The sequence below is a fragment of the Mytilus edulis genome, chromosome 6 (genome assembly GCF_963676685.1).
Source record: "Mytilus edulis chromosome 6, xbMytEdul2.2, whole genome shotgun sequence".
Classification (NCBI taxonomy): Eukaryota; Metazoa; Mollusca; class Bivalvia; order Mytilida; family Mytilidae; genus Mytilus; species Mytilus edulis.
The window spans coordinates 69,717,043-69,729,171 of record NC_092349.1 but is presented as its reverse complement, the minus strand read 5'-3'; the positions used below and the strand labels follow the sequence as shown (position 1 = coordinate 69,729,171).

The 12,129-nt window shown below is 32.2% G+C and overlaps 3 protein-coding genes across 3 annotated transcripts in view; 2 read left to right on the top strand and 1 right to left on the bottom strand.

Annotated features, from left to right (window-relative positions):
- Positions 1-12,129, bottom strand: part of LOC139528275 (leucine-rich repeat-containing protein 14-like) — a 63,279-nt gene that overhangs the window by 40,786 nt on the left and 10,364 nt on the right. The window lies entirely within an intron of this gene.
- LOC139528294 (heavy metal-binding protein HIP-like) lies at positions 672-6,213 on the top strand. The gene is made up of 2 exons (XM_071324207.1): positions 672-994; positions 5,598-6,213. Exons 1-2 carry the CDS (start codon positions 751-753, stop codon positions 5,990-5,992), a joined length of 639 nt encoding a protein of 212 aa, XP_071180308.1. The 5' UTR covers positions 672-750; the 3' UTR covers positions 5,993-6,213.
- Positions 10,399-11,453, top strand: LOC139528293 (heavy metal-binding protein HIP-like). The gene is made up of 2 exons (XM_071324206.1): positions 10,399-10,690; positions 10,941-11,453. Exons 1-2 carry the CDS (start codon positions 10,441-10,443, stop codon positions 11,330-11,332), a joined length of 642 nt encoding a protein of 213 aa, XP_071180307.1. The 5' UTR covers positions 10,399-10,440; the 3' UTR covers positions 11,333-11,453.

Sequence of the window (12,129 nt, the reverse complement as noted above, 5' to 3'; positions counted from 1 at the left end):
GTTCTAATTTCCATCTTAGACGTTGTTAATATACGTATGGCACTGCCTCCTTCGGTAATTAACTTATGAAACAAAATGAAACAAAATGTAAAAGATATAACTATGTAATTTAATGTTGGATGTAACGCGTCTTCTGATTTCATCAACGTTTTTTCATGATTTACGCCTGTTTAAAATGGAATTTAGAATTAAATTATAAGAAATCACTTTAATATTTTATCAGTCTATTCGAAATAACATAAAAAAATTCGCAATCAACAATCATTTAAATGAATATTGCACCTCACACCCCAACCTCTTTCAAGGATGGAAAGAACAAACTATAAAACAACACATAAATAGCTAAAAAAATCTGAACTCATTTAAATATACATTTATATTACAATTCAGACTCAATTTTCATCTGCTTGATTTGTTCATTTTCTGAAAATCAAATATAGTATCCCGCCACTATTCGATTGATATATTGGAAAGTACGGTAAAGTTATAATGGTCAGCATAAAGCCATTTAACATTTAACCTGAATCAGTTACAATTTATGGTACATATGATATATAGCCACGTCTTAATCATTAACATATTCAATCACGCAAAGTGAATTAAATACGTTAATTCATAAATGGCGTGCTATATATATTATATACATATATTATGTAACTTTTCATGTATTTTATTTCCAAAACATATCCGTTCTGTAAGGTTGTTAACTAAACAGTTGGAGCAAAGAAAACATCGGTTAAAGTTGTAACAATGGTACTAAAAGGGATTTTGTTATTAATTTTTGTACTAACAATTATTATGAAATACGGGAATGGACAAAAACCTTCTGCTGAGATACCACTTCTGAACAATCAAAATATGCCTTTAGTTGCTCTGTTCGATACCACAAAACTTAACGAGGTGTTGAAGATCGCTATAAAGAAGACAGTAGAAGAGACCATGAACGAGATGATTCCTCGGATAAAACAGGCTGTTCTTGCTGACATTGGATACGGTATGTAAAAAGTACATATATTATGGAGCTTTTAAAAAACAAATCAATCAGAAAAATATCGCATGACAATGTATTTTGAGTTATGAACGTATGCGTAAAATTTGTTTTAGTAAGAGATATTGATTTATCTTACCTCGTATACATTTGTACGAATATGATTGGTTAAAAGCGTCCGCATGGATACCGTGTATATTCCATATTAGGTTAGTAGTAGTTTGTACAGACCAATGGAAGAAAGTTCTTAAAAATGAACACTTGAACACTTTAATATAAAAATAAGAAGATGTGGTATGATTGCAAATGAGACGACTCTAGTCTATATTCAACACATAAAGATAGTCGGTAAGATAAATTCGTTTCATAGTGTTCTAGTGACCTAATACAATATATACGGGTACAGAAAATATCATATGGGGTTTGAGCTTCGCTCTCACTCCCTATGAAATCTACTGACCCCGTATGTATATCGAATAAAGTCACTTACGTACACACTATGTAACTAATAATAGTATTCAATCATTCTTTATTTCACTCCGCTTTCAAAAGGAGTCTTTTTCCTTTCAATTAAAATAATCAGTTGGAAGGCAAACGCCTGAATCTGACAGATAGAGGTCAATTTGTCGACAAAAAAAGAACCCGTATGTAAAATGTTTACGCCCACAAACAGCGCCACCTATAATTTTTTCTACGGCATCTTTGAGAACGATGTCCCATTCTGTAGTAAATTAAAACATTAAATTAACTATAACATAGAAAAGTAAGTGTAAAACACAAATTGAAAGATATATTTGCAGATGACTGTTTATGCATGATACGCTGGCAATGTGGGCAATGTCCTTTAATCCAAGACTGAAAATTAGTTTGTTTCCTACGTCAAGATGGCGGATTTCAATGTTTACATTTTTTCACCTATTTATAATCTGACACAAATTCGTATCCAATCATTTATTAGGAATTTTATTATTGATCTTTGAAGATCATCCAATCACATTTGCCGTTAGAAAGTGGCTACACGTTACCAGCCGTCGTTACAAAGTAGCCATGTGTTTTGTGGGGATACCTTGGGAATGTTGTGTATTCAAAAGTTACGGTAAAAATCAATGTTATCTTCCTTATATTTCCATGCATACACAATTTATAACAGCAAATCCATTCTTAACAGACCCCATAAGGTAAACGGACATATTTAACTGTCTTTTTGAGCAAAAATTCGTGTAAATAAGCCTGATGGGTCGTTTTGAATTCAAGCACAGCAGACAAACACGTGGTAGATTGTTTATGTTTGACAGTTTGTTTACCTGAATTGCACGTTGATGTTACTATATACTTACCAATAACCTTTATCGTGTTATACTTTCAAGAGTTATACAATACATCTTACCCAGGATATACGTCTAGGTAGGTGCAGGGACTTCCTTTACTTGGTCCTTAACTGGTGAGGGCCGGTGTAATGATACATTACAGCATTTTTTGCATTTGATATATTTCATGTACATGTACATTTTATGTACACAAAGAACAATAAAGTAAATGAACGTACATGGGTTTAATTCCCACCCTGGGTATACATTTTGACTCTCATAACAGGTTGGAACAAATAGAGCAGATAGCAATTGACAATAATGTAATGCTAAAATGGTTATTGATAGGGTTAAATCACCAACATCATTTTTTCTAGTATACAGCAGCTCCTCTAAGGATTGGTAAGGGCATACTTTACTAAAAGTCCAGTGGCTAAGTCCTGTCTTTTTTGCCTCTGATATTTACTTATTTATATTATAATTTCTAATATTCTCTTGTGCTAAGGCATGTTACTCTTATATGTATTTTCCTCATGTGCCTTAAAACAATGGAATGTATTGATTGTTGATGTATGTAAAGTGACTTGTAATTTAACTGTCACTGCTAACAGAGACTTGGACTCTGGTGATAAGTTTCCAGAATGTTATCTCATTGGCAACTATACCATAAATGTCAGTTTCCCCTTTATAAGTTTTATGAAAAGAATTTAATGATAATATAATAATAAGTTGTAAAAAAATTGAAAAGTTAAGCACAAGTGCCAAATCTAATTGGCTTTTCATTCAAGAAAACCTAGAGGCATTGAAAAGTGTTGAAAAATAAATGTTTTGAACTCAGAAAACTATCAATATATAGAGTACAGATATTGTTTTAATTGGGCCTTTGGGAATATTTGGCTGTTAATTGAAGATATAATTGTTATATGCCTTTTCAAATATATGTGTGGCTCTGATCTGGCTGTGGTTTAACATCTAAGAATGGAGTTGGTTATCTCCATATTTATCTGATTAATATCAACATCATTGTTCCATTATATATACATATATGTAAATCATTGTAATACATGTACATTACTTTGCTCTTCATATGCCCTTTAATTGGAATAAAATATCTTGTCTTATACCACATTTCTTTATTTTAGTACTGACAGGTTAACTTTTAAAAGCATTTAAAGTAAGTGAGTGGAAGACAAGCTTAGTCAATGATTGTAAATCCAGATAATATCATGATTTTTTTAAAATAGTAAATAATGTTATTAAACTAGTTATCTCAATTAAAAGAACTGACATTCCGCTTTGAATTTATTTCTGATATCAGAATAATAAATTTCTTTTTGTTGTCCTTTTTCAAAAAAATTCTGAACATACTGTATTTAAATCAGTTTTGTTTTTGTCTGAGACTACTATAACTTGGGAGGTGACCACAATCTCTATGTTATACATTGAAGTAGTCACAGATTTTTGTAGTCCAATTGACTATGCATTTTAGAGCAGGTAAATGTGAATTTGGATTAAATTGGAAGTTGATTCAGTATATCTAATGACATAATACCACTATTTTATTTCAACAAAGCATTTTCAAATTTTATTTACTGGTCAGCTTAGGTTATTATCCAATCAAAAATTTAATTGAAAGGACTTAACAGTTGGTTGCAGGACTTTTGAATTCAAATATAAGAAAGAAGAAAAAATATAAAGCAAAACTTGAAATATTACATATAATAGGATTTATGATAACTGCAGGATATCAGATTGCAATACAGCTTTTGTACAGTTATCTTTGTGTTGATTATTATATTTTAAATCCCTTTCTGGTTCTTTGGATGTTCAGATTTTTTTCTCTTGATTAAGGCAAGCAACAGAACTTGTACAACTTATGTAGTTTCTTATCTCAGGGTGAATCCAGAAAATTTTAAACATAAGTGGTGGTATTCTCAACCAAGGATAAAAAGGATGGTTCCAATTATATGCATGATCCCATTCAAATGCATTAATCTTCCATAAAAAGAGGAGGTTCCAATCACCAGACTCCCTGAGATCTGCAATTGTATCTTAAAGCAGCTATAATAAAACAAAAATTGTACATGTACTTCTGGCTACTGCAGATTGATTTTATTTTCAATCTATGGTAATTATGGTCACAATTTTGAAGACTATATTTCCTTTTTTTCCATATTTTTGTTTAAATGTAATCTTCTGCTTGAGCCTTCTGCTTCTATTGTAACACAGGTTCTTTTGACAAATGACTGATAAACCCATCTTGTATCCTTCTATCTACCAAAAAGGTGTTTGAGAATATATATACAATAAGTTCAAGTTTCAGAGAAAAAGTCAGTCTGTTATAAAATGTAGGTAATTGTCTTCTTTGGAAGTGTTCAACAACCTGTAAGAACTTGAAAAAAATGTCATATTCAACCATTCCATGACTATTTTAATGTTACAACAATAGAGGAACATGGAATATTGAAAGGTATTCAAGAACTCTTCGAAATAGATCTGCAATCATTAATTTTACTCAAATTTACTGTTGTAAACTTGCAATATCCTACGATGCGAGTACCGAGTTATCTTGTCAACGTATATTTGTTCTACCTAACAGAAGTTCCAGTGGAAACTTTGTTATAAACAAGGTCATAATACCTGTACCTGATGGAACAAATATTCTATACTATTTATTCCGTTAGGAACATCTACTGTAATATTTATTCCTGTGGAAATAATATTCCAGAATATTTGTTCCAATTGGAAATTATATTATGAAGGAACTTCTGTTCCGTGACAATCTCCCTTTGAACTCCGCTTCGCCACGAATAAACTGACACAATTGCGTATCCGGGGTTTTTGTGATCTGATATTGTTATATAAGAAGGAAAAAACGGTTTTACTTCATATTTTATACCCCTCAACACGTTACCAAACCTATTTAAGGATTTATTAATGATTTTCCGTGGACCTACGCAAATTTTCAGAAAAAAAGTTTCACTTCACTCGTGAATTTATAACATTTTAACAATACTTTTTTATTATAATTATATAAAATAAGAAAGCTTATTCAATCTAGAATTGAACACTTTGGTTTTTATTAATGTACGAGTACAAATAAGACGATACGAGTCCAAAAACCACGAGGCATGCACGTTTACCAAAAAATCGTAAACTCTGACCTTTTATCACGTGACCAATGTCTTGAACTTAGAAGCCATTAAATCGTTTGCCGTTCAACTGAATGTCATATAGACAATATAGTATATAAGGGTTATTTTTCAAACTGTATGCCAATTGTATAGAAAATTATTTTTCAGAACCTGGACGAGAAAAAGACAGACCAGCATTTACAGCATCGCTTACACTTAACAGAAATCTTGGTGGACATGAAGTTGTTATATTTGACAAAATATGGTTAAACATGGGTGGAGCTTATGATAAGGATACTGGAGTTTTTACTGCGCCGAAAACGGGTCTTTACTCTATTTCAACAACGGTTATGTCTTATCATGCCATGTATTTACACTGCTATCTGTGGAAAAATAATGAGAGAATGGTCCTGGCTTTCGGTACTAATAACTCGACTGGGACTCTGAATGTTGTGATGGCATTGAAGATGAATGACACAGTTTATGTCAAACATACTGGTAACACGGAGAAAGTTTTTGGAAATCATAGGTCGACATTTTCTGGATACCTAATTACCGAGTAAACCAGGAACAAAAGAAGTAATAGATATAGAAACGAGAAATGTTTTGGAAGCAGCCGTCATTATGATTGTTATATATAGATATTGGTTAACTCATGTAAACTGCAAAATTAAAAATGCTAGTACCTATATCATTTCAAATCTTAAAAAAGAATTTGTTTAGTGAATGACTGAAAATTATTATTATATTTATATAGTAATAAATACAACACTTTTCCAGAAAATTTCCTTCTTATTTTATGCCCCATTTATGGGCATTATGTTTTCTGGTCTGTGTCTCCGTCCGTCTGTTCGTTGGTTCGTTCGTTCGTCTGTTCTTCCGTCTGTCCCGTTTCAGGTTAAAGTTTTGGTTAAAGTTTTTGTTCAAGGTACCTTTTGATGAAGTTGAAGTCCGATCAACTTGAAACTTAGTAAACATGTTCCCTATGATATGATCCTTCTAATTTTAATGCCAAATCAGAGATTTTATCCCATTTTCACGGTCCACTGAACATAGAAAATGATAGTGCGGATAGGGCATCCGTGTACTCGGGACACATTCTTATTTATCTTTATTGTTTTAGTCAAATTATTGGTAGTGGACTGCTGCTAGAAGTGTATGGTACTGCCCATTGAATTTATAATGTAGTCCTATTAATTTAAAAATAAAAACGAACAAACAATAAACAAACAAAAAATACATTTACAATTCTTTCTTTTTTTCTATTTTGTTCTCTTGTGATGTCTCTCTATCACTTCATTTACCGGTTGCAATCGATGTTTTAGAGGAATTGATTACATGAATTCGTATAGCTTCCTGGCAGCTTCAATTTCAATTTATAATGATGAGAAACATCGTCAAATCAGCTACATATTGTTCCACTCTATAAATACCTAAACTGAGTATCTTATGTTCGATTTCATGTAAACAAAATGCACGTACATGCATGTGCATTTGTCTCTGAGTACGTGTAATGGCTGACTTATAGATAATGAGAAAATCCATTGAACCATCATTGAATCTTAAAGTATTGTTTTATATATTGGTCCACTAAACTATGTTGTCAAACTCTTTCTACATTTCTTTAATGCACCTTCAATTAGTTTCAATCAACCTTTCGGGGAATTACAAATTAACATGGAACATATGGTGAATAAATAGGCTATCAATGCCATTTGCATTTTCAAATTAGAATTCTTACATTCATCTCTGTTCTTTTTAACTTCGTGAAAAACAACATGATTATTGAACACTTTGTTAATGAGTGTGATTTGTTCAGTGTTTTGTTATTCATTAAAACACTATGATATATGGTGTTCCGATTACTCCCAAAAGGAACACTTAGCTGTACATTATTGAATACATATACAAAAAAAAATAACGCAACTATATGTATACTTTGTATATCAAATGAAAGATTGTTACTCACAGTGAAAACAATTTTGTAATGAAAACAGAAAAAAAATAATGTCTATTACAAATTTTAACAATATTTCAGTAAGATGTGTTTTTTTTTTTTTTTTAATGAAAACAACATATCAATCCTTTGAGTCTAATTAAACTTATCATTTTTAACCTTTAACCAGTAATAGATATTATAGCATGCTCCAAAAAAAAAACGCTTTCTCAAACTTTATTTGTACAGACTTTTTATACATGAAAATCGTAAAAGTAAAATTGAAAAGATGTGAATGAAGGGAATCAACATTTTATCGACCCCATTTTTTTTTACAGCGGATTACCGTGAGGTGAGGTATTCCGCTGTATTGTTGCCACAGAGATTTCTAACCACCTGACATGCGTTTCTAACTTATAACCGAACTTATTACGTATAATAAAAAACGCGGATATTACCGAGTGAAGATAGTATTCCTTATCGCTTTCATAAAAAATATTGATTAAATTGATTTAAAAGAACATGGATAAATGGTATGAAACTGTTTGGTCGTAAGAAATAAATGTATATATAGAACTAATCAGGAATACCGAAATTTGTGTCAACGCATGTGGAAGAATATCCTAGAACATTCTGCAACAAACGAATGAATATATTAATGTCTTTCTAATCCAATCTATTAGAAAAACGAATAATTACAGAGGAGTGTCGACCATGCAGTTGCATTGCACTATCATAAGAATAGTATAATAGAATCATATACAAATGGATGAAAATTATATGTACAATTCTAAATTGAAAATAACGTTCAAACCTACGATCGTGTTGTACAAATGCTACAATTTTTATACGTGTGCATGTAATACAAATTTCGTTGTAGAGGGGCCTAAATACAGCACACACAACATTTTCCAAAAGAGTGAAAAAAGTATATATTAATTAAACGCCTTTGACCAACAGGTCAAACTGATGTTCTAAAACCCTGCTGACTGTTATTGCCGATTTAATACCAGACTGAAAACAATAAACTTGCGGCAAAGATTGTATACCACATACAATTAATATTTATTACGGAAAGGTTGGATTCCCTGTCATTTATTCAGCATCCACACACGACCTTACCTCAGAAACAAATACATTTATGTACCTTAACCTTGCCTCCAGTTATAGAGATGTGATTTGTTTTGTAGACACTTGTGCTTGTGACTATCCACTAGAACTTGTGGTTATCCGATATTCAGTGCTTAAGTACTTTGATTTTTGGTGTAATTCATTAGCCATAGTTCGACTACACCAGAGACAAGACTTTTAACTAAACAATCCTAAATGTAATTGTGTTTATGATTTTAAAACAAAATACTGTGATGCCGTGTATGTTATTTGACATTTCAATTAGAAAGTTTATAAATCATCTAAAATTACAGCTAGAATACTATTAATTTTTGTGCTATCATTAAATATGCGATGGTATCTGGTTTTGTCTTGAATACTAGTATTAACAGTTTTAAAATGCCACTAGCAACTTAACATAGTCATTTAAATTGTGATCAAGTACGATAACCCTTCAAGTTTGAAATCTACGATAAAAATCACTCACAAATAGTTTCTCAGAAGTTTGAGTTGCGGGCAGCAGATCATTAGTTTGTTTTATACAAACATAGTGTGGTTGGAGTGGTTATGTAAAAAAGAAGAAGATATGTTTCTATCATATACGTTGACGTCAACAGAACCCGATGCGTATATACATTTAGTTCTTTTGGGTGCAAATTATACGAAAATTGTAAACACAGAGTCAGAGTCGTTATATTTAAACTAAAATATGCCCACCTGGAACTTTTAGGCTATTTAATGGCGGCCAGTTTATATTGGGGGAGTAAGCCGGAGTACCCGACCTTCAATAGGAAAACTGACAATCCTAGTCAATTAAGATTGTAGTTGAGTGCACTACTTAAACCACTCGGCGACCGTTCGAAACTTTATTCTCTGATTTTTTTTTCTACAATTTTGAGATCAATTTTGATCTAAGTCTTTTATAAATGTCGAAAATAAACTGACAACGCCATGGCGAAAGAAAAATTAGACAAACGCACTTAATTTGCACAAAATAAATGTGCAACATAGAAAATTAAAGACTAAGCAACAAGAACCCCACCAAAAACGGGGCTGGTGTTAGTTGATCCGGAAGAGTAAGCATATTCAGCTTCACATGTAATTATAAAAGCGGAGCCTGATGTGATATGTCAAATCGGTCTTCAATGAGCTTGTGTATTTTCTGTTCAGCTCTTCCCAAAATCCCATGTCACTATTTGTGACGTAATATGTGTTTGACCTGGCCTTCATAACTTTAAAACGGATCAAGTACCAAAATCAATATGTTTAATCTGATGATAGATTATTTCCCTCTCAAAATTCCTTCAGACAATAAAGGCGTAGGACTAGCGAAATCGGTGTTGACTCCACTTGTCATTTAACCCCATTGTTGTTGAATAATCATACGACTTTTCTCAAAAGTTGTGTTAATCTCGCGAATAACCAAGTGGATCAAACATGGTCCAATTAGTATCCGGGACCTTCGGGCTTTGGTAGGCGACCGTGCATCCTGGCGCCTAATTTAAAACGATCTGTGACCTTTTAACATGTTCAAGGCATTAATTTGGAGACTTTTAAATTTGCTTGAAAGTCACCTTGTGACCTGTGATATATTTAAAAGCGACCATGTGACTAAAGAGGGTACTCTACATGTAGGAGCTCCAACCAAGATAGGCGATTTTGCTTTAATCTATGTTCAACGGATCTATATGTCTTTTAACAAAACCTTTATCCAATTTAAACAGTTCCCTGTGATATCTGATAAAATAAACAATGAAAGACAGCGACCATTTGCCGGTCTTTAATTTGCAAACAAAAAATCTTAGACTCTGACAGTTTTTTTATTTGTTGTGGCTTTTTTAATAAACCACGTGAGCCACGCATATAAATACTTCTCATTTGATAATTTCCGAAACATATCAGTTTTCTCTGGTTGCTAACTAAACAGTTTGAGCATAAAAAAAAACAGTTGTTAAACTTGTAATAATGGTACTAAGAGGGATTCTGTTTCTACTTTTTGTAATTATGATTATGAAATACGGGAAAGGACAAAATAGCGACAACTCTTCTTCTGAGATACCACTACTGAAAAATCAAAATATGCCTTTAGTTGCTCTGTTCGATACCACAAAACTTAACGAGGTGTTGAGGGCCGCTATTAAGAAGACAGTAGAAGATACCATGAACGAGATGATTCCTCGGATAAAACAGGCTGTTATTGACGACATTGGATACGGTATGTAAAAAGTATATGTATTTCAGCAGCTTTGAATAAAATCAAAAAACAGAACTATTTTGAGTTCTGAACGTATGCGTAAAATTTGTTTTAATAAAGAGATATTGTTATATTATTTAATGCTTCTTTTTTTACTTCTCTATAAAAAGGTATCTTTTTCCTTTCAATCAACATAATGTCATAAAGACAAATTGAATATAGTCTGTTAGGGTTATTTTTCAAGCTGCGTTCAAGTTGCGTTATTTTTCAGAACCTGGACGAAAAAAGGAAAGGCCAGCTTTTACAGCATCGCTTACATCACATAAGAATCTTGGAAATGAAGTTATTATATTTGACAAAATATGGTTAAACATGGGTGGAGCTTATGATAACGACACTGGAGTGTTTACTGCACCCAAAACAGGACTCTACTCTATTTCAACAACGGTTATGTCTCATCATAACAGCGATTTACACTGCTATCTGTGGAAAAATAATGAGAGAATGGTCCTGGCGTTCGGTACTGATTTATCAACTGGGACTCTGAATGTTGTGGTTGCATTGAAGAGGAATGACACAGTTTATGTCAAACATATAAGTAGTACGGAAAACATTTTTGGAGATGAAAGGTCGACATTTTCTGGATACCTTATTACCGAGTAAACCAGTAAAAAAATCTTTTAGAAGAATTTGATCAGGAAATGAGATATGTTTAGGAGGTGTTTAGTAAAAGATCAAGGAAATTTAATATATTCATCTAGTAATAAATAAAGCATTTTCCAGAAATTTAATTCTGATTTGCTTATATCTTCATTCATTTCGGCAATTCTTGATAGTTGAATAGGCTATAGAAGTATTTTGGCGTACCCATTAAACAAATTATGATGTCGCAATCAAAGTTAACATTAACAAATAATTAATGTGAGAATGATCTCCCTAGATACATACAAAGTGCAACATATTTGTTATGAGTTCACTCATTCATGTGTAATTCACGTTGATTTGTGGTACAGCCACAATATATTTCATGCCTTCTTTAATTCTTTTATTTTATTAATCGATTGCGGTGATTATAGTTTGCGATAAATTAATCATCTGAATGGTGTAGTTGTCTGCTAGCATCTTCAATTTCAATGTATAATGCTGAGAAACGTCGTCTAATCAGCTAAACATTGTTCTATTCTATAAATACCTTATTGATTATCTAATGTTTGATTTCATGTAAACAAAATGCACGTACATGCATGGGTTTCTGTCGCTGATCACGTGTAATGGCTGACTGGTAGATAAAGAGAAGTGCCAATGAATCCTCATCGAATCTTTGCAATATTGTTCTCAATATTTGTCCACTATACTATATCGTCAAACTCGTTCTGCGTATCTTTAATGCTCATTGAATTAGTTTCATTAAATTTGTGGGGCAATTAAAAAATCAACATTGAATCTATGGTGAATGAATA